A 23823-nucleotide genomic window follows, 5' to 3' on the forward strand; every position below is an offset into this window, starting at 1 on the left:
GTTCCTCTTTTGGCAAATTTTAATTCATTTGCCCACCCATTCCCGCTACCCTAGATGGTAACCAGTGATAGAACTATAAAGGTTTCCACAGTCACTCCTTGAATATGGCAGGTTGAAGTTTACTGCCCAGCATGATCTAGGATCTGGTTTTGTGTCCTTTTAGTGTCTCTCCCTTTGAGAGCTGACCTCCAGTTTGCTTTGAGTATATGTATAAACCTCAGATGTTCCTAGGGTTTATATCTGCTAGAGCTATTAAAGCAATAGTATTTGAACCACTAGCCTTTTGAATAAAATTCTGCCCCTTTGCTAATGTGCAGACTTTGAATCTACTTAACAAACTTTGGATCTGGTTTTGCTGCCCATATACCCTAGACTGCCATAGGCAGTACTTCATCTGCCCTCTGGAGTCTGGGCTGTCAGGATCTGTCTAAACCTGAAACTTTTGTCAAAAACTTTATCCTAGCATAAGAAATCTTGAGTACCTCATGCCCTGCTCTTGAGAATTCTGTCTCTCATTGTTAAAAGAAATTCCAACTTTCTGTTTCTTTTTATTTTTTTAACCTAGTCACTGTTTACAGTTGTATGCTAAAGCCTGAAATATTGTCTGTGCTGTGGTGTATGAGCATTGCCAATTTTATATTTATTGCAGTGAAGAAGAAACTCAGAATATATGAAAATGAGGAGCATGTCCAAGCTCCTAAATCTGTGTGGGTGCATGTGGGAGAAGTAAGTTGGGGCCTCTTCAAAGGAGGCTTTTTGGAGAGGGGTCCCCCAGGCTTCTCCTTAGTGTTCCTGCTTGGGGATTGCTGCTACTAGCTGACTGGAACTCCCCAATGGAAGTTTGTGATTCTTCTTTGGCAAAGTCTCATTGACTAGTAGAACTCATTCTGTTTTAGTGCATATTTCAATATAAATGTAAACATTTCACTCAAAAAAAAAAATGGGCAAAACAACACGACAAGCAAACTCACTACTCTCCCCCTCTCTATGTGGGACATGATTCCCAGGGGTATGGACCTTCCTGGCAATGTGGGACAGAAATCCTAGAATGAGCTGAAACTCAGCATCAAGGGATTGAGAAAACTTTCTCGACCAAAAAGGGGATGAGCAAAATGAGACAAAATAAAGTGTCAATGGCTGAGAGTGCAAAAAGAATCGAGAGGTTATCCTGAACGTTTTTTTTTACTCATTATGTAGATATCACCTTTTTAGTTAAGGTGTAATGGAGAGGCTGGAAGGAACTGCCTGAATATGTAGAGCTGTGATCCAGTAGCCATGTTTCTTTTTTTTTTTAAATTTATTTATTAATTAAACAATAAAGAAACAAAATAAAACAACATACATAATCAGCAATTCACAATATCATCACTTAGTTGCATATTCATCATTTCTTAGAACATTTGCATTAATTCAGAAAAAGAAAAAGACAATAGAAAAAGAAATAAAACGAACACAGGAAAGAAAAAAAAAAGATTATACCTACCATACCCCTTACCCCTCACTTTCATTGATCACTAGCATTTCAAACTAAATTTATTTTAGCATTTGTTCCCCCTATTATTTATTTTTATTCCATATGTTCTACTCCCTTGTTGACAAGGTAGATAAAAGGAGCATCAGACACAAGGCTTTCACAATCACACAGTCATATTGTGACAGCTATATCATTATTCAATCATCCTCAAGAAACATGGCTACTGGAACACAGCTGTACATTTTCAGGCAGTTCCCTCCAGCCTCTCCATTACATCTTGAATAACAAGATGATATCTACTTGATGCATAAGAATATCCTTCAGGATAACCTCTCGACTCTGTTTGGAATCTCTCAGCCATTGACGCTTTGTCTCATTTCCCTCTTCCCCGTTTCGGTCGAGAAGGTTTTCTCAATCCCTTGATGCTAAGTCTCAGCTCATTCTAGGGTTTTCCCAATCCCTTGATGCTGAGTCTCAGCTCATTCCAAGATCTCTGTCCCACGTTGCCAGGAAGGTCCACACCCCTGGGAATCATGTCCCACGTAGACAAGGGGAGGGTGGTGAGATTGCTCGTTGTGTTGGCTGGAGAGAGAGCCCACATCTGAGCAACAAAAGAGGCTCTCTTGGGGCTGACTCTTAGGCCTAAATTTTAAGTAGACCTGACCGATTCTTTTTGAGGTTAAGTTTCATAGGAACAAACCCCGAGACTGGGGGCTCAAGTAGCCATGTTTCTTGAAGATGATTGTATAATGATACAGATTTCACAATGTGACTGTGTGATTGTGAAAACCTTGTGTCTAATGCTCATTTTATCTACCTTATTGACAGATGAGTAAAATATATGGATTAAAAATAACTAGTAAGGGCAACAAATGTTAAAATATAGTTAGTAGATTGAACTGCTGGTGATCGGTGAGGGGGAGGGGTATGGTACGTATGAATGTTTTTCTTTTTTCTTTTTATTTCTTTTTCTGGATTGATGTAAATGTTCTGAGAGGTGATTGTGGTGATGAATATACAACTGTGATGATACTGTGAGTTGTTGTTTGTGTACCAAGGATGGAATGATCATATGGTAAGAATGTTCGTGTTTGCATGTTGGTGGGTGTAAAAAAAAATTTTTTTGTGTGAGCAAAGAATTTGAACAGACTTTTCTCCAAAGATGATATACAAATGGCCACAAAGCCGGTGAAAATATGGTCAACATCATTAACCGTTAGGGAAAGGCAAATCAGGATCACAATGAGACACCACTTCAGACCCACTACAATGGCTATTATTTTTAAATATAAAGAAAAATAACAAGTGTTATTTTTCACTTGTTATTTACTTGTTATAAGGTTATTTCACTTGTTATAAGGTTTCAGAGAAATAGGAACCCTTGTATATTGTGAGAATGTAAAACGGTGCAGCCACCGTGAGAAATAGTTTGGCAGTTGCTCAGAAAGTTAAACATAGAATTACCATATGACCCTGCAAGCCAACTTCTAGGCAAATAGCCAAAGGAATTAAAAGTAGGGACTCAAGCCGATATTTGTAAACCGATGTTCATAGTGGCATTATTCATAATAGCCAAAAGGTGGAAGCAACCCAACTGTCCACAGATGAATGTATAAACAAAATGTGGTGTGTGTATATATATGCACACACACACACATATATATATACACACACAATACACAATAGCATATTATTCAGCTGTATAAAGGAATGAAGTTCTGATACAACAAATGGATGAACCTTGAAGACGTCCTACCAAGAAAAACAAGCCACACACAAGCAGATGTTGTATGATTCCATTTATATGAATAAATAGAATATACAAATTTATAGAGACAGATTGCAGGTTTATCAGGGGAGGAGTGAGTAATGTGGAGTTATATTTAATGGGAAGAGTTTCTTTACAGGGCGATGGAAAATTTAGGTGATGGCTTGTGATGATGACACCACAACATTGTGAATATAATACCACTGAATTGCCCACTTGAAAGTGGTTAAAATGGGAAATTTTAAGTTGTATGTGTGTTACCACACTAAAAATGAACAAAAATTACATTAATAAAGAAAAAACACACAGATGAACATATAGACAACCAGTACATGTAAAAGTATTTTATATATTCTACAAACATACCAAAGAATGACATAAATGAGGTAATGTAACATAAAAGAAAGTGAGAAAAAGAAATTTAAGACTATTCTTTTTAGGGCACAGAATTTATGGCAGTTGCCAGACTATCTAGTTGGTCAAATTTTTGTTAATTCAAAAACAGTTTAACGTTTATACGATAAGGCCAATGTGTGTAAACCTGTTTTTTACAGAGACACTATAAACCCATATGAATAATTTTTTTCTGTACCCTGGTATCTTGCCTGTTCCCCATTCTCCACTAACGTCCTCTTCTTTCTTCATTTTACCTGGTCTTGCACCCAAGTATGGCAGACAGAGAATCCTAGGGGCCTAAGATTCTATGGTGGCTGTTTGTAAGGGGGGAGGAGGCTACAGTAACTGCCACACTAGATACATTTATATGAAAAGATGGGAAAAATATCTCAAAATGTCTCTCTCCTATAAAAGAGAGCAAAGGATGATGCCTACCTGGTTCCAGGAACCAGAGGAAGAGAATCACAGATTAAAGAACTGCGATCAAAGGCCAGAAGAGGGAAGATTTTCAGTTAGCTGTTTCTTCTAGCTCCCTGGTGTCTGCTTCTCATAGAGAGAATCATTGTGTGAGGCATGAAGCTTTTGAAGAAGGCCTCTGCTTCTGGAAGTTAACTTGAAGCACCATCCGTGAATGTAAGAATGCAAGATCGAGGCTTGCCTCAGAAACAATGCCTAAGATGAAGGGAAGTAAAAAGAAGGCAGAAGAGAGATGGAAGTCCAACCTGGTCCAGCCAGGTTAGGTCCAGCTAACAGATGGTGGGATCCAAGGAGATACCAACAGAGAAGAACCTGGGACCACAAGATCCACTCAACAAACTTCAAAGTACTCTTTGACTGAGTTACAAAAAGAACTTTTTAATCCTCTCCATTGGTCCTTTAAAAGCTGCAGCAGGTTCACTTGTCACATGGTATGGTTTCCAGGCTATCATTGCTCTACCTAAGCTATCCCTTTTTTTCTTCTCTAAGGATGGCTAACTATATATAATGTATATTTATAAATGTTTAAATATATGAAATATTCTTAACTATTAGCTAATTTTATTAATGAACATCTACAAGAAACGTTGAGATGATTTTCCTAGTATAAGAGCCTGGGGGAAAATAGGAAAGCCACTTGTGTCCTGCTCACAGCTCAGCCATGGAAGTGCTAATTCAGCCCTCCCTCCAGCCAATCCTGTCTTCTAGCTGGGGATCTGACCTACCTATTGGCTATAGCAGGCCTTTAAACTGCCTGCTTTGTGACCTCATTCTCTCACCAAACCTACTACCACCTGGTAGAATCTTGGGGTTTCCATGGAGTTGTCTTTAAATGAATTCGTATCATCGCAAGTGACCAGTGACCAGTGCTGTTTGTACTGGACACATGCTGTCTTTGGTTTCAGCCACTCAGACATCGTCTAGTGTCGTCTCCTCAACGCTTGTCGCAGCAAAGTTGATGTTTCTTCTTCTCTGACCATGTCAGGTAAGGAAAGAAACTGTTTTAAATGTTTTTCCATCAGATTTTTCCCCTAAATTTAATAGTAGGATGAAAATTGCATGAAATAATGGGAGGAAATACTGAACTAGGAAACCAGAGACCTAATTTCAGTTTTGGATTTGACACCTTACTAGCTGGGAAGCTTTGTACAAGTCATTGAGTTTCAAAATCTGTTTCCTCATCTGTTACCCTAGGATATTAGATTTGATTAATCTCAATGGTCCCGTTATTTTCTAATATTGAGTTTTATAGGGCACACATATAGAAAATGAAATCAAACACTTCTTAAGAGTGTTTCAACAGAAATAGAAGACCTAAACGGTATAGAAAACTAGCAATATATACTGAGGAAGGATGTTTCATCTCTAATAGTCTCCCTTTACTGATATTTCAGCTTCAGTATTTCAAATTTGTACTGTTCAAAAAGCAACATTCACGTATTTTAGAGTTTCCCATCTAAACTATGTGAGATGATAAAGTAGGGGGAGTGAATAGAACTGGACTAAAGGAGGCAGATATTCCAGGCTCTGTTCATTCAAGACTGTTTTCATCAAACACAGTCAACAGGAGCCAAAAGGGAGGAGAAAATGTAAGAATGAAGGAGATAAGGAGCATGAAGGGGCTCTCAAGGGGGGAAAAAAGAGGTAGTTAGAGTAGAATGTTGAAGAGGACCCAAGATTTAAAATTGAAGCAGAAAGCATAGAGTGAAATCTACTCTCAACGGAGAAAAATGAAGTTGTTTTCAGCAAATGCTTAGATTATCTCTAGAAAATGTAGCTTATCAGAATAACCACTCCTTTTTTCTTCTTTTTAAAAAATTCAGTTATTTTTATTGCTTCTTTGAACAGAGATGGCACTTGGAAGTTTTCATTGTAAACATTTTAGAAATGATGATTCCTATAGCCAAGAAACTGATAAAATGGTTATCTAAGGAGAGGTGGAGGAACAGAGTTTTCAGTGTATGCTTTTTATTACATTCTGATTTTAAAACAATGTAGATGTTTTGCCTTTTAAAATAAAATTAAGTTTTAAAAATGTGTTGGATTCTCAGGCACATCAGGAGGACAAATTCCTAGCCAAAGGCTGCTTTTAGTTTTACAGTTATTAAATGGAATTCACACTTGTAAGCAATCATGTTTTTATACCTTAGCTACCGAAGAAGAAAATGAAAAGGTCAAGCCCCAGCTCTCTAATTCCGCATTTATCTAAAACAATGTTATGGAAGTTTTGGGGCTTTCCCTACCTTAAACTAAAAAAAAAAAAAAAAAGAATTCTAGCAGTGATGATTGTTTTTTAGGCTTTGAAGATGCTGAAGATGATTATAAACTAGGTTTTATGGATGAACATAAAAACCTTCAAGATACATGTGTTCTTTTCTGCTTGTTATGTGGCGATATTAATCTGAAATATCCATTTCTTTTTTTTTTCAGTTCCACTAAGTATCTATTCATTGTATTATCTCAGGGAAAAGCAGGGAAGGGGAAAGGCTCAGCATGTTACAAAATGACAGCAGAAGAGAAAGTACCCAGCACAAAATTAACCATCAAAAAGCATACCTCAGGGTAATTGTGGCTCAGTGGCAGAGTTCTCGCCTGCCATGCTGAAACCTGGGTTCGGTTCCTGGAGCCTGCCCATGTCAAAAAACAAAAACAAAAATCCATACCCCAGTGATAGGGTCACTAAAGCACAAGGGGGCTTAGTCTTCGGCAGTTCAGGAATGAGGGGAAGGGGTTTTAGGGAAAGGGCAGGTACACACTATCCTACCCTCCTTTCCTCCCCATAAATTCAAGATTCCCCACAAAGCTTAAGTTTCTAGCAGCAAATATGGAGTTACATTCTTCTGTCTCCTGTTAAGCAATCTTGTGGCCACTTTGACATATGTTTCTTGCACCTGCATAAGAGTTCCTGAGTGGTTTGCATATACATTCATCTTCCCTTTCTTGATCTCTCACCTCCACTTTCTATATAGAATCTCCGGTATGCCATTAGTTCTCTGTACCCTAGGATTGATGATTAAGTAGGTTTGGTCAATCCACGTACAGCAGTGTTAATCTTTGGCACAAATTACACACAGGAATGGCCTCAATTCAAAACGTTTCGAATGAGGGATGGAGTGTTCTTAGGTTCTTCAGGTTTTTTGCAAAAGTCGTTGAAAAGTTGTGGAGATACCATCCCAATTAAATGTGGGACAGGGGAGCTGGAGAGGGGTGATGGGGTATGTTTTTAGGACAGAAAATCTGGTCCAAAATAGGAAATAGGGGAACATGAAGGAAAGGATGGTTCAAGATCCCCACTTCAAAGAGAGGCCCCCAAGCTTGTTTCAGATCCTTTTGCATGGTGCAAAATCTTCTTCAAAGATACTCTGGCTATTTTTCTTCCAACACGTGCAAGAAAAGAAGTTTGTGAACAATAAGAACCCCCAAAAAACATGGAGAAAGACCAACACATTATATTAATGCAAATTAGACCACCTAGCAATTACCAAATCAGCAACTTGTGAAGCTCTACAAAGGCCAGACAAAGACGTTAATTAGAAGGGGGCAGCTTTTGGGGGAGACAAGAACACAGGATCAGACACACATCACCCAATGTGTTCTATTGCATTTGCCCCCTTTCAGCTGAAGCATCAATTTGTATTAGGATCAATATATCTGTTTCTTGCTTAGCAAGTGCTTGTCAGAGAAATACAAATGAGCATGATAATGGAAATCCTTGACATAAAAACACGTACAAAACAGTGACTGTTGTTTTGATCTTGCTTTGTTCCTGTACTTATTGCAATATTTGTCTACATATATTGTGTTTACCTATACATTCACATTTACTTCATTTTGCTGCTTGCTGTGCAGTTTTCACTAATACATTTTTCTCTGTATGTACTAGTTAGAAATTCATTCAAAATCACCTTCTTTTCTAGGCTACCCTGGCTTAATAGTATTCACTAAAACAGAGTGGCATTGTTCATTTTCATAATATTGCATATATGTTACAGAACTTCATTGTTAGTAAATGTATTATGTTTTGAAGCTTTCTATATACCCCAGTTTTCATTAATGCCAATATACTTTTTTTAGAGCTGTAATATGTTTTTTATTATTTGTATGTTATTTCTATCTTTCCAGAACTTTTTATAGCTTCCTCCATATAAATCATACATAATATATCACTTTTATTCTCGCATGAATTGTTATTTTTGTAACCAATTTATAGATGAGGAACCAGAAGCTCAAAGGCTTTAAATAACTTTTTTCTTTCAAAAAACATTTTTTTAAGAAACCACCATTCAGGTAGTCATTTTGACTTAGAATCAGAAGTCAAACTTGAAGAGGGTTTACCAACTGGACTGGGTTATATATGAACTCTAGGAAAGTCATAAAAATTGCACATGCAAAATGAGACATTGAAGATTACACTGTTTTCAATTGAATAAAAAAATGCCCATGTTAAAAGGTCCATCTCTCTCAGTTTCTGACTGTAAATGCTCAGAGAAGAGTCTAGCAAGGGAGTCAGGATACCTAGGTTTTATAACCTGATAATGCTACAGGCATACAGGAGTATTTGAGCAAGTCATCTGACCTCTCTGAGTTTCAGTTTTCTTACTCATAAAATAAGAATGGTAAGACAGAAGTTCTCTGAGGACTTCCTGTTTCTAAGAAGTTTCCAATCTAGGGAAATAGTATATGGGTCAACATTGATAAAGGCTCAAGGAGAAAATAAGGTAGGGAGAAGGTTCCTTCCAGCCTAGAGAAAATGTATGAACCAGACTAATTGGACTTTCTCCACATCTGGGCCCAAGTTGGGAGCACAAGTAGGTAATACAGAATAGTACCAAACTGCCCCAGCAGTTGCAACCATTATAAACAGTTTGGTATTTGGTATCTCAGTGAGAACTGATATCAGAGACAATCTTAAGATAATGTCGTTCCTCAAATATGGTGAGAGTTTATCAATCTCAATGATTTTTCATCACCTTCTTGTTTCCTACAGAAAATTTCCAAACTCCATCTTTGCTTGGAACTTCAAATTCTCTGCAGCTCTCTCTTCCTGTGGTGAGCAATGCTGTTCCCCTAACAGGAAATGTCTGCAACTTCTCCAGGGTTTCTGCACCAGCCATCAGCTCGGCATGGCTACTACCATCAGCCTCTAGCACCTCTTTCCAACCACTCATAGGTAATGCCTACCTTTACCAACATTCCAGCTCAACTATGTTGTCTGGAGTTTCTGGCCAGAGCCAGATCTCCACCTCAGCTGCTTCCTATCCAGGTATTTTGGAATGGGAGATCACAGGAAGCACTGAAAAGAAGTCATCCTCCCTTGGGGACTTCACTGTCACTGTCATCGACCCGGAAAAGGCTGTTTCTTCCATTCCTATGACAGCCCAATACAATAAAACTCCAGACATCAATACCATGGCCCCTCTGTATCCATCACTGCCTGCTAAAAGCCTTCTTCAGGGAACACCATCTCTGATTCCAAATCAGGGACATAGCCTGTCACTTCCCTACCAGGAAGGGAGCCAGGTATATTACTACAACCAAGGCACACTGGGCACCCTACTTTCTGGAGATCTTGGCCCATGTCTGCAATCCTATAGCTCTGTGTCATACACAGGAGGTAGGGCTTCCACCTCTCAACCAGAAATGGTGATGGTGCTAAAGGAGGTTCAATCCACAAATGTCCTGCCACCAGCCTCGACCTCTGGAATTTACTACTCTGTGTCTGCTCAACCCATCACAGAAGGAAATTTTCAAGGTAAGTACAATGAGACAGGAATAAGGTCAACATTCAGCAGAAAGGTCAAATCTACCACAGCCAGGTAGAATTTAAGCCCTAGACTTTAACTGCTACACTTGCTAGGTGCTCTCCAATGTTTTCAGATCCTATGTACATAAAGAACACCTAATATAGGTGGCACTCTGTAGTGACCTTTTATGCACCATGTAAAAAACCCCAAGAGCATGCTGAGTGATACTACATTTTTCACTCCCGTAAGTGGTCATGACCCCTGCATTAACACATATTAATTAACTCCCTTTCCTAATCCATCACTTTATTCTCTTTGGGAGGCACTTCAGAACTCTTACTGCAGTTGTGTCAGTTTACCTTCTCCTTATTTCCTTAATACACACCAGGATTTAAGATCTTGTGTTCAGAGATCCTGTCCAAAGCAAGCAGGCTCAAAATCTGTCCTTGCTTATATACTCTTTATATACTTATATACTCTTTCTCTTTGAGAAAGAGCTCTGCCTAGTCCATGGCACAAAGTGTTTTTATTCTCTCAGGAGAGTGGATAGAATTGAAAGGACCCTATATGAGAATGTTAGCCTTTTTAAAACACTTCCTATTTAAAAAATCAGGTTCACACTTTTTATTTGATTTATAACAATCCTATGAAATACAAAGGAAGCCAAGAAGCAATGACATCAAATGATCATTCTGTTCCTAACCAGAACAGCAGCCTTTTATTTACTAATGCATGGTCCTGTCCATGGTCCTTAAGATAAGTTTGTAGAAAAGCCTTGCCCGTTGTTGGTGTCTAGGGAGAGTGTCTCATTTACTAGGAACTGACTTCTTCCTTAATTCCTTTGTAGTGATGGAGACTTCCCTGGGGATGGAGACTTCCCTGGGATTGCAACTTCCAATCCAGACATTTTGTTTGCCACAAAATTCAGAATTCCCCAAGTCCTGCAGTGCCAGAAATATCCAGATACTTGAGAGTAGCCCACCATCCAAGCTTGGGGACATTTCAGTGATAGCTCCAGTTAAGAGTTCTCGTAATCTCCTTGCATTGCCTTCAGCTGCAAGCCAGGAACAAACAGAGAATGAGAACTTGAATGAGATTAAAACCAAGCTTCCAAAGCCTCTGGATACCCATCAGATCACAATAGAAAACCAAGATCCTCCACTACTCCCTTTAGAAATCCCTGATATCCATCAGCTTCTGGCATGCATTGATCCCCTCAGCCAAGAGGGGCAGTTTGTTTCTGAAAACACTGATCTGTTAAAGAACAACATGGGTCTTGAGGACCAAGGGACATTTGAAAATGGGATGGAGTCTAGCAGTGGTTTTTCAGATATTGCTACACTGGTGGAAGATATTCATCTTCCCCAGCTCTTGAAGGACCTTGATCAATCTAAAAGACCCAAGGCAACGAAGGCCAAAGATATCAAAGCCGTCAAGGTAAATCCGGTACGGGAAAATCCAAGTGTGACAAAGAGTTCCTCTGATCAAACCCGGAAGAACAAACACAAGGCCTCTGAGCCTCTCAAAGATGCTCCCAAGGCCAAAATCAAGCCAAAGAACTCAGAGTGCCTGTTAAAGGAAAAAGTGGTGATTTGCAATGCTACAGCCAGTGACAGGGCTCTTACTGCCAAGCCTCCTGACAGTAAACCTCAGAAAATAGCATCCAGCAGAATCAGCAAAACTAAGGGCCATGAGCAGGAAAAGACCAAAAGATCCAGAGAAAACAACTCCAAGAAAACTGAAGAGAGTAAGCAGTCAGAGAATAAAGTTAAGCGAGAAGAAAAGCCAACAATTTCCAAGGTGAAACGGAAGAACAATCAACCTGACTTTAGCCAAGAGACCTTTAAAAAGCCTCGAAGCTGCCTGGGCATGCACATGTTGGAGTCTGTGCAGGTTTTTCATGCACTGGGGAAGAAGAGTGATAAGAAAAGTGGACACTCTTCTTTCCAGACCCTGGGAAACTCAAGCAACACCAAAGGCCCCCGGCCACCTTCAGCTAACAAACCGTGGCTGGATACCCCACGTGAGAGAAAAGGTCCTGAGAAAACTCAAGTCAAAGCCCAGAAAGCAGAAAACAGAGCTGAGAAAGAGTGCTCCTCTCCATCCAACTATGAGAGGCCACCTCCTGGCAAGGTCAAGCTGGTGCCTTTGCCTTTTCTAACCATAGAGAAGCCTCCACCTCGACCTGTTCCTAGGAGGCCACAGTCTCTGGCCTCACATCGGCCTTCTGTGGCAAACCCTGCCCGACCTGATTCTACTAGTTCAACGCAACCTACTGCAGTCAATCCATCCCAGCCAGGCTCTGTCAGACTTGCTAAGCCGATTTCAAACAACCCAACCTGGCCAGGTTTAACCAACTCTACCCGGCCTGATGTTCCTCAGTCTGCAGCTTCGAAGCCTGCATCCTACAAAACATCCGTTTGCACTTCTCTCCAAAGGGACCCTGCTCCCGCTACTGTGACCAAGCTCCAGTCCCCACCCAAGCCTCAAAACCAGTTTCTACTCCAAGATTTCCGCTTCCAACCAATTCCATGGAGGAAGCCCGATATTCCTGGGCCGGTAATATCAAAGCCCATCACAAACGAGCAGAGGCCAGAGCGCGAGGCCATGAAGAGAAAGGCTCAAAAAGAACGTGAGAATGCTGCCAAATACACCTCTTTGGGGAAAATGCAGTTTTTCATTGAAAGAGAAAAAGAAATGGAAATTTCTCAACGCTATGGCTATGCAATGTAAGAAGAGTTACTAGGATTTTTGGTGCCACTTTGTGCACCAGTTATTTTTCCATATAGTTAGATAGATAGATACAAATTTCTTATTATTAATATATATTTAAAACTTGATAAATTGAATGAAGAAATGTAATATTATTAATAGAGAATAGTATTAATAAAGAAGATATTAATAGAAATGTAATAATATTAATAGTATTAATAGATAAAATAAAGAAGCCTTTTGAGTTTTGAGATGCTTCTAACTTGTGTTTTCTTTGATGGGGTTGGGATTGAGGGGGCATTAGAAAGAAGGTGGGGAAGTTGGCTGGGAGAATGGGGAAAAGGGGATAAGGAATGAAGAAATAGAAAGGCACTTGGTCCAGAAATATGAAGGCCACAAGGGATGAAATTATATGGACTTATAAAAAGAAGCAGGGGTGGAGTAAATGGCAGAAGTAAGAAGCAGTGTCTGAGGTTAGGGTTAAAAGAAGAAAATTTGTATAAAGTTGAAGATGGCAGAAGATGAGTCAGGGTTGACCAAGACAAATGTAAAAAGTCTCTCAGGGAGACTGGCCTTATTTCATTGCCTACCAGATGGGTATTTTAGAAATGAGAGGACTCAGGACACACCTCCAACAGATTTGGTTTGTCTCAGACCTGCATTATTATAGCTGGGGAAGATGAACCCACAAAACATAAGGGAAACCATTACATGAGTGGCAAGTGTTCAGAGTTATACTGGGGAGAGTAGATAGGCTTTGGGGTCTAGCCAAGTGAACTTCAGCTGTATGAGGCCCACCTGTAAGAACAGGAGCTGGGGTAAAAATCACCACTTATGAAACGGCAAAGGCCTTTCACCATTCTGTCAATCCAGAATTGGTGCAAATTGGGTGGCAATGCCTTGCCTTTCCCTGAGGAAATGTTCTCCAGGAGGCTGTATATGCTCTGAATCAGCATCCACTGTATGGTGTTGTTTCTCCCATAGCCAGGATCCATGGGTCCAGGAACCAAGGGGTGGAAATGGGAATGGCGCACTCACTATTACCCCTAGCCATCCACTAGGAAAATTTTTGTTTCCTGTCTCTGTGACCTTGAGCTCTGCTGGTCTACAGGTTTTAATTCCAGAAGGGAGAGTAATTCCACCAGGAGAAACAACAATGATTCCACTGAACTGGAATCTAAGCCTGCCACCTGGTCACTTTAGGCTACTCTTGTCCCTGGGTTAACAAGCCAAGAAGGGGATTACTTTACTGGCTGGGGTGACTGACCCTGACTCTCAGGTGAAATAGGACTGCAATTACACAGTGGAGGTAAAGAAGAGTTTTCCTGGAATATAGGAGATCCTCTAGGGCATCTTTTAGTACTATCATGTCCTGTGATTAAAGGCAATGGAAAACTGCAACAACTCAACCCAGGCAGGACTACCAATGGCTCTGAAACTTCAGGAATGAAGGTTTGGGTCACCCCACCAGGCAAAGAACCATGCCAGCTGAAGTGCTTGCTGAGGGTAAAGGGAACATGGAAGAAGATAGTCATAAATATGAACTATGACCACATGATCAGATACAAAAATGAGGACTGTAATGCTGTTTTGTTCATGTTATAGTATTTAAGGTGTAAGATATTGTATTAGTTAGGGTTCTCTAGAGAAACAGAACCAACAGGGAACACTTGCAAATATAAAATTTATGAAAGTGTCTCATGTGACCGTAGGAACGCAGAGTCCAAAACCCACAGGGCAGGCTGCGAAGCCGATGACTCCAATGGATGGCCTGGACGAACTCCACAGGAGAGGCTCACCAGCCAAAGCAGGAATGCAACCTGTCTCCTCTGAGTCCTCCTTAAAAGGCTTCCCATGATTGGATTTAGCATCACTAATTGCAGAAGACACTCCCCTTTGGCTGATTACAAATGGAATCAGCTGTGGATGTAGCTGACGTGATCATGACCTAATCCTATGAAATGTCCTCATTGCAACAGACAGGCCAGCGCTTGCCCAATCAGATGAACAGGTACCACAACTTGGCCAAGTTGACACCTGTCCCTAACCATGACAGATATCAAATTTAAGAATGAATATTACCCAAGGACTTGCACCCTATTTTGGGGAGATTTAATGCATTTCTGGCTGTACATAGGACAGTTGAGTATTGTTAGGCAAGGGGAAAAAATGTGCCTGTTATTGTTTTCTATTCAGAGTTTAAGTATGGTTTAAGGTGATGTGTATAGTTGCCAAGTTGACAAGGGGTGGATGGTCAGGTTCATATGTCAACTTGGCCAGGTGGTGGTGTCCATTTCTCTGGTCAGGCAGGTGCTGGCCTGTCTGTTGCTATGGGGACATCATGGACTTAATCATGATTGCATCAGTTGTATCCACAGCTGATTGCATTTGTAATCAGCTAAAGGGAGTGTCTTCTGCAATAAGTGACACTTAGTGTAATCACTGGGAAGCTTTTAAGAAGGATTCAGAAGAGACAGTCTCTCTTCCTGCTTCAGCCAGCAAGCCTCTCCTGTAGAGTTCATTGTGGACCTTCATTGGAGTTACCAGATTGCACCCTGCCTACAGACCTTGCATTCTATGTTTCCACAGTTAAGTGAGTCACTTTTATAAATTTTATATCTAAATATATTTCCTGCTGATTCTGTTTCGCTAGAGAACCCTACCTAGTACAATACTCTAGTGACAATCAACCCTATTATCTAAGACATTAACATTATTATTTAAAAAAAAATGGTATGTGCAAAGCACAGTTCAAAAATCCCTTCTGCAGTAAAATATTGGTAGGTATAATTTGAGAGCATCTCTTTTCCATTCCAAATGTTAATGCAGCTAAGGTGGCATACTTAAGACTTACCTGGGTAAAGAATCACCTGAAAAAAAAAAAGCTTACTAGGTCCTTTGCTTATCTGAGAATAAGGGGGCTTTATCTCTGTGGCAGAGACTGCAGAGGGTTCCCCAATATACATATTCTCCTCTGCTTCATTAGTGAGAGAACTGGGCATATGACCCAGTGGGGTGGGGTGGGGGGAGTCAAACTTTGCTACCTTGCTAGTAGCTCTAAGCTTTGGAGTAGGGGGAGTAAGCGAAAACGGAGTGAAATTTTAGAACATGTTCTTTAAAGGAGAGGGAGGGACATATTATAGTTTGCCCTTCTTCCTTCCAGCTGTCTGAAATATGGGCATGATGGCCTGACCTTAAGTAGCCACTTGGGACAATGAGATTTAAGCTATCACAGATGATGAAGCAACAAGACAAAAGGAACACTGGGACTTGGATTCTTCAGGGGCCACCATACTTAGCCACAGATTATCTGCTTCCATATTTGTTTACCTGAGACAGAAATAAACTTCTAACTTATTGAAGCTGCTGTTCATTGGAGTTTAGAATGTAATTCTAACTAATACAGCACTCATGATTTTTACTGGGGTGCAAAATTCAAGCACCTCAATTATGTCAAAAGGTGCCATTACATTTCTCAAATTTTTAATTTACTTTAAATTCAAAGGTAAATATTTCCATAGGCACAATGTATGAGCATATATGTGTATGGAGTAGAGAGGCACAATTGTAAAATTACATAGCATCAAAAAGCCCCAGCCTAGGGTAGGTAGGCATTCCTCATCCATGTTCACATGACAATGTGCCTGTATCCTTTCCACCACACTTAACACATTATAGTGAAAGCATTTACCTGAGTCTGCCATGCACCCCACCACACAGCCCCCACCCCACCCCCAAATTCCAATCAATTAATAGGAATTTGATCCCTCTTGAATGCCCAATGCCTAATTTAGTGCTAGCACAGAATAAGCACCCAGTAAATGCTTGTAGATTGAGTGAACAAATGAAAGACTGGCCTTTACAACACGGGTCCTAGTCATGATTTGAAATCCTCTTACAGTGCTAGTTAGATATGGCTGAGTAAATTGAGAAAACTGAGCTGCCTATTTACTCAATGAGTCCCAAGGTAGGCATGTTTTAAAAATGGCAATCCCTGGATCTCACCTATTCCCAGGTCACTGAATCAGAATCATCTAAGGTGAATTCCAGGAATCTGTGCTGTTAACTCTTTGCTAGGTGAGTTAGAATGAGTCAGTCAAAATGAGACCTCTTTCCCTACTGTATCTTCCACTCTTTCCAACACCGACCCTATTCCTGGGTGAACTTAAATCTGATTTCACTACCCTCCTGCCATCATTCTTAAGTGCTTTAATCCACAAACTATAAAATCTACAAGCAAAAATGCATTATTGCAATATACTTTTAAAAGGGCATTTTTTTGCAACCTATCTATGTTCCCTCTGGTTAAAGTGGTTTTAAAAAGACCTTTTTTTGGAGAATTACTACCTAATTCTCTCAAAGAAAAACAGTCCTGCATACTCCTTCAGGAATACTGTTTGAGATATTACCAATAGAAGTGTGTGCAAACTAAACTTACATGTTTTACAAAATCATTGACATTTGTAAGGAAGGAAGGGAAGGAGAATATAAGGCTGCCTTTAAAATCACGTGTTTAGCAAAAACTAAAAAAAAGTCAATTTTGATGATAAATGCACAGCTATATGATGATACTGTGAATAACTGATTGTACACTTTGGATGATTACATGGTATGTGAATATATAATATATATTAATAAAAACAAATAATTTTTAAAAATCACCATTTACTCAGCACCTATACACTGGGGCCAAGAGATGCACTACTTCAGTTAGGAAATAAAGTATATATCACAATTAACTAGTAGGTAAAAAGAAAGGAAATATATCTAAAATAAAACTGACCTCATGCATTCACATCTAAGCATTAATTCTAACATTACACATCAAGAATTTTTCCAAATTTGTATAAGAACTCACTTTCCCAACTAATCTTTTTTTTTTTTTTGACAAGAGATAGCAATTTTCAAAATAAACGAAGTAGACAAGTGACATCTGCCTGGAGTCTTCTTGATTTTGTCTCCTCTTGAAGGCTTCTCTCAGTACGTGTTTTCTGTACCATAATGCTATAGTTCAAGTTAAGAATTTGGTCTTTTGGAAGTCTCCTGCCGCTGCCCAGGAAAGAGCAGATAGGAATAAATGTGCAGTAGAGCAGGAGACTGATAGTGAAGTATGCAAGAGGTTACTTGCCGGATGTGGGCATCAGAAGGACAGAGCACCTAAATTCCTAGCCTTGCCTTAGTCCACCAGGAGAGCTGCTGACACCTGCTAGTTAACAGAATGCCTCCCATGCCCAGACTCCAATCTTTGGAGGAGGAGTTGAGAGAATATCAAGCGAAGTTCTACTTATGCCAAGAACCTGGTAGAAATTTTGCAGCATTAACTTCCTGGTCGTATGTACAAAGTTGTCCACTTTTCAACTTCTCCAGCTGAGCAGGAAAGGAGGACTATCAGGTATTCACATTTGGCTGGGGTTTCTCTGCTTGTTGCTTCTGGTTCATATAAGGTAAAGCAAGAATGTTTACCCACTTGCAGTAGAGGCCAAACATTTTGCTGAACGCTTATGAATCTCCTCACCACCAGGACTGACACCTACTTTCTATATTCTCTTAGTTGTCATCATGAGACGTGCCGGCACCTGAGCTTATTGGTTTTCTAACAGGCACAGTCTGTCTGCCTGGTGGTCACTGTTTATGATTATGTGCGCCCCTCTTTTATATCCTTCTCAGTCATAACTTAAAATCTTTTCCTCAAAATCTTAACATATGGCCCTTGGATCAGTAATGCCTCCTTGAATGCAGGATTTTTCTGAGTGTGATGGAGGGGCTATCTGGCAGAAAATCCCTATCCAAAGTCAAAATGATTTGGAAAAAAACCAATTAATTGGGGGGAGGGGTAAGGGGCAGTGTATTAAAGTAATACCTGGTATGTATTTGTAAACATTCAACAAACATACACTTAAGATCTGTGCATTTCCTGAATGAAGCTGAATGTGAGAATGATAGAGGGAGGAGGGCTGGGGGCACGTATGAAATCAGAAGGAAAGATAGATGATAAATACTGAGACGGTATACTCTAGAAATGCCTACAGTGTACAATGATAGTGACTAAACATAAAAATTTTAAAAAGTTTTTGCATGAGGAAGAACAAAGGAGTGTCAATATTGCAAGGTGTTGAAAAGAAATGGTCATTCATATTTTAAAAACTCAACTTCTGTGTGAGACTGAAGCAAGAAATATTTATGTGGTCCAAAATTTATATTTTGACCAGTGCATTTCCTAATTTAACTTAAATGGACAGTTTAATTGAACACCATAAGTACGTGGACCCTTGAATAGGGCATCAGATTTTGTAGGTTTGTCCAGGTTAGTGTGATGCCCTGATAAATCTCAGAATAATTTGAACAGTGAATAAAGATGTATTTTCAAAGTCCCTTTGGGGGAATGTGGAGAAAGGGGGAAAATTCAACTTCCCCATCTGGAGAATTCCTGATATTCTCACTAGCAGTGGGGACAAACAAATCAATAGATCAAGCCCTTAATCTTGGGGTTTGTTCCTATGAAACATCCCCACAAAGGATAGGCTAAGCCTATTTAAAATTAGGCCTAAGAGTCACTCCCAGAGAACCTCTTTTGTTGCTCAGATGTGACCTCTTTCTCCCTCTCAGCTGACAGGGCAAGCAAACTCACTGCCTTCCCCCCCACCCCCTCTACTTGGGAAATGACTCCCATGGGTGTAAACCTCCCTGGCAACATGGGACAGAAATCCTAGAATGAGCTGGGACTCAGCATCAAGGGATTGAGACAACCTTCTGGACTGAAAGGGGGAAGAGAGAAATGAGACAAAAAGTGTCAGTAGCTGAGAGATTTCAGACTCTAGAAGTTATCCTTAACACATTATATAGATATTCCTTTTTTAGTTTAAGCTCTATTAGGCTAGAGGGAAGTGCCTGAAACAGTAGAGCTGTGTTCCAGTAGCCATGTTTCTTGAAGATGAATGTATAACGATAGAGCTTTCGCAATGTGACTGTGTGATTGTGAAAACCTTGTTTCTGATGCTTCTTTTATCTATGGTATGGATAGATAAGTAAAAAATATGGATAAAAAATAAATAATTGGGGGAACAAAGGTTAAAATCAATTGAGTAGACTAAAATACTAGTGATCAATGAAAAGGAGTGGTAAGGGGTATGGCATATATGAGTTTATTTCTTTTTTCTTTCATTTTCTGGAGAGATGAAAATGTCCAAAAAAAAGATAGTGGTGATGAATACATAACAATGTTATGATATTATGAGCCATCGATTGTAACCATATCAAGAATGTGCGTATGTCAAGAATGATTGTATGTCAAGAACGTCCGTATGTCGGTTCATCGCTTATAATAGTTTTTTAAAATGTGTGCATTTCATTGTATTTTTCCCGTTAGAAAAAAAACTGCAAGCAATTAGTGAACTCTAGTCAATGATATGCGTGCTTAAGTACTCAGGTGGAAGTAAGGTGATGTCTGCAATTTACTTTGAACTGCATTTTTACAGATAAGATGGATCCACGCACGGATAGACAGGTGATAAAACAAGTATAGTAAAATGGTAAGAATGGAAACCATATGGTAGGTATATGGGCATTCGCTGTAAAATTCTTCCAATTTTTCTGTATGTTTGCAAATGTTCATAGAATAAACTGTACGGTTTTTTCTGTTTTAAGTTTAACCGATCCGTTTCTTTACTTCCACGGTTCCTCCTTCGCCTCGTTTCCCTCTCACGTGCAGTCTCCTCATTGGTCAGATTTTCCGCAGGGGCGAACCTAGCCCCACCCACAGCTCCATTCATGTCTGGAAAAGAAAATTGACCCACGAGCTAGAGTGCGTGGGGGGGCCGGATGTGACGTTTCCGGAAGCTCCGAGTGTCGTCCGGGGGAAACGTGGGTAAGGTCCGGGTTGTGTGGTGAGGCCGGGCGCTGAGCGTGGCGGGACCCTGGAGGGGAGCAGCCGCGGTGAGTGTAGGGCCACAGCCTTCCCCTGCCCCGTGACCCCGACGGCCCGCCGCGGGCGAGTCCCCCGCTGGCTGTCGTTCCCGTGGGCTGGCGTCCGACCCGCCGGGCCCTGCGCTTCCCCGCCCACCGCGCACAAAAGACGTGAAAACTGTGGATGATTTTGCCCCGGGTCGGGAAATTGGTCTTGAGTGTCTTCCAGAAGGGCGTTCCAAGAAGTTTTCCATGGTTCCTCTCCACTTATTCGTGTTGCTTCCTCTCGCCGCTTCCTGGTCTTTCCCCCTCAGTCCCTTTTGCCGCGCTCCTCCCTCATTTGGGAATGCCATATAGCTTCGGAATATTGCTCAATCCTTTGGTACCCAGGACCGCTTGCTGACCTCGGGAGGAGGTTATTTTCACGACTCCGAAAATCCCCTCTCGAAAGGCACTGCGATACGACGCGCATTTTCTGCTTCAATTAGCTTTTATGGACTGGATTCACTAATCGGACTACTTGGGGAGGTTTGAGATTTGCTCGTAGCTTTTTGAGTCCACCAAGAGGCTCTGTGGGAGATGAAATACCTCTGCATCCCCCAGTAGCCTCCACAGGTTTTGTACTGTTAGTAATGACGGTGTTTTAGAAGGGAACCTTTCTGGAGGAGCCAAATTTATCAAAGAGAGCTAGAATAGAATTGGCCGAGGGAAGAATACCTCTGAGGAACAGGTTGAGTCAAAAAACAATGGAAGCAGGTGAAACTGAAGTGAGGATGCCTGGACAGGTCAGAAGCCTGACTGAAGCAAAAGATCTCTGTTGAAAAGGAGTAGGGTATAAGATTGAAAAAAATCAGATAGGACTAGTTGACACAGGGCCTTGAATTCCATGATCAGTTCTACTGTAGTTTTTATATTCTAGAGCATGCTTTGTAAGGTGTGCTGTTATTCATTGTGTGTCAAATACCCAGATTCCTTTTGAAGATGACAGTGAGTGATGATATCTGATTGGAAATTGGAGTCTGGTTCTAACAGCAACAATATTGATAAAGATTGTAAAAGTGAAATTATAGATTTGGGGACACAAGGATAACTCCCAGCTTTTTTTTGTTTTTTTCAATCCAAGTTACCTTTGTGCCCTTTGGTTATTCAAAGAGTGCTTAGTCTTTGAAGGTAGATTTGACTAAATGGCTGTTTTCAATACCAGAGTTTCTTGCTATGATGTGATATTATATTGATTGGTTTAGCAAGCAGAGTTAGGATTATGACCATTCAGTCCCAGACCAGTTCCCCTAACTAACCTTATGCTCCAATTTGAAAAAGTGTACCACAGAAAAATGTCACTTGTCCTCAGGTTAAATAAAAATGATCAAATTTGAAGTCAATTAACAATCTTCATGAAAGTTCATTGTGTGTACTCTGCCAGGTACTGGGGTGGAAGAAAGTGGGCAACTAGAAAGAGAAATAAAAAGATATTGTCCCCAGTCTTAGTGCTGAAAGCAGGGACACCTGTGACAGGGAATGATTAACAGGAAGGAGTAGAACTGAATTCCATATGTCCCATAAATTATGGTTATATTCCTTGTGCCACCTAATTATGCCACAGAGATTGTAGTTTTTTAAGTCTGCCATTCCTTTCATTGTTGTGATTTTAGCTTCCTTGAACATCTCAGCTTTCTCGTAGGAAGGAGATCTTATTTGTTATGAGCCACAGCATACCTCTTAAAAGGTTTGTGAGATAAAAAAGTTATGTGCTGAGCTGTGCTGGGATTTTGGGGGCCGTGGTATTGATACCATGTTTTCTCTTTCCTGTCTTAGAACTTCTTGGTCCTGATGTCTGACTATGGGGATGTGAGCCTCCCACCCGAAGACCGGGTAAGGCTTCTCTCCCAGCGGGGTAGTACTGTGGAGGTAAATGAAGATATTCCACCCCGTCGATACTTCCGCTCTGGAGTTGAGATTATCCGAATGGCATCTGTTTACTTGGAAGAAGGCAACATTGAACATGCCTTCATTCTCTATAACAAGTATATCACGTAAGATATCTACAGTTTACTTTTTTTCCTTTCCCAGTGACTGATGCCTCACTTATTCTGCTCTTCTGTGTACATGTTTTGCTCAGAATTGCTAAAACTAGAGAACTTTACCACATCATTAATATTAATCATTTTTGCTGGCAGCTCCTCCGTATTGATGTCTTTGCCATTCACAGACACAGGCACTGAAGATGTTATTTTCGTGACTCAGTAATTTCGTGAGTAAGAGATGTAGCTTCTTGGACTATGCGTACATGGCCCAGCTGTAGGCAAAAGCATTGGTGGTTAAATTGAGTGTGCTAAGTATTGATGAATGTTTTTACTGGCATCTCTATGTAGGCATCTCTAGGCAGAGGATTAGTGTTGAGGGTTAGCAGAGGTAGAATTCCTGCCTTTACTTATTTTGCAGCAAATTGAGTCATTTAGGAGGAATCTTTTCTTAACCTTTCTCATGATCACCCAAGTCATCAAATTAATTATTGACAGCCTATAGTTTGTATGGCTCATCATATTAAGACCTTTCCCTTGAGCTGCTTAGTATCTTAGAGCAGGCAGTATAAATGAAAGATTTCAGTACTGTAGCAGGCACAACTCCTAAACTCTGTGGCAATGAAATGACTTGTAATTTAAGAAGGGAATAATGTTAAAAGGTCTTAATTATAATTATTCTGGTTCTTTCATAATACCAGGCAGGACCTTTTTAAAACAGTAACAATTATTATTACAGTGTATTTATATGGTTTTTACTTGTTCATAGGACATTTTACCTACATGATTCCATTTCCTCTTCAGAGTTCCCTGTGCATCAAGTAGAGCACATCCTCATGCCTTCTTGCCATTCTGTACACCAGCAAACAAAGCTCAGAGAAGTTTAGTGTTGTGCTCAGGTTCCATGGTTCAGGGTGAGAAAACCCAGGTTTTCAAATTCCTAATTCGGGACTCAGTCTATGACATGGATCCTGTTCTTTTTGTTTTCCATTTGGTAACGTTCTTTGAGTTGAAGGTAGTCTTTTTTTGGGGGTGGGGTGGGGGTGGGGATACATGATCCAGGAATCGAACCTGGGTCTCCTGTATGGAAGGTGAGCATTCTACCACTGAACCACCCATGCACCCTGTAGGTAGTCTTTTGATATTATAGTATTGAGCCACACTGACTTCTTCTTGTTATTTTTAAATCATTTTTTGAGTAGGTTATATATATATAGATAGATAGATAAATGTGTGTGTGTATGGTGCAGAATTCAGAAAGTACAAAAGAATATCTATGGTTGAAAAGTAAATTTCTCTACCACTCCTCTCTTCCTCTAAGCCCTCAAT

General features: G+C 40.3%; 2 protein-coding genes across 2 annotated transcripts in view; both read left to right on the forward strand.

The window, feature by feature from the left end:
• The window catches only part of LOC143661020 (STAM-binding protein-like), a 90060-nt gene that overhangs the window by 41672 nt on the left and 24565 nt on the right, over positions 1–23823 (forward strand). The window contains 1 exon segment of the mRNA XM_077134585.1: positions 22289–22506. Within this exon segment, the coding sequence (XP_076990700.1) occupies positions 22304–22506 (203 nt within the window). The 5' untranslated portion in view covers positions 22289–22303.
• On the forward strand, positions 3130–12802 carry LOC143661018 (uncharacterized protein C2orf78-like). The gene is given in 4 exon segments (XM_077134584.1): positions 3130–5067; positions 5070–5100; positions 9103–9867; positions 10707–12802. Coding segments are annotated over 4 exon segments (2748 nt in total). The 5' UTR covers positions 3130–5001; the 3' UTR covers positions 12593–12802.

Source organism: Tamandua tetradactyla, chromosome 17, assembly GCF_023851605.1.
Source record: "Tamandua tetradactyla isolate mTamTet1 chromosome 17, mTamTet1.pri, whole genome shotgun sequence".
NCBI lineage: Eukaryota > Metazoa > Chordata > Mammalia > Pilosa > Myrmecophagidae > Tamandua > Tamandua tetradactyla.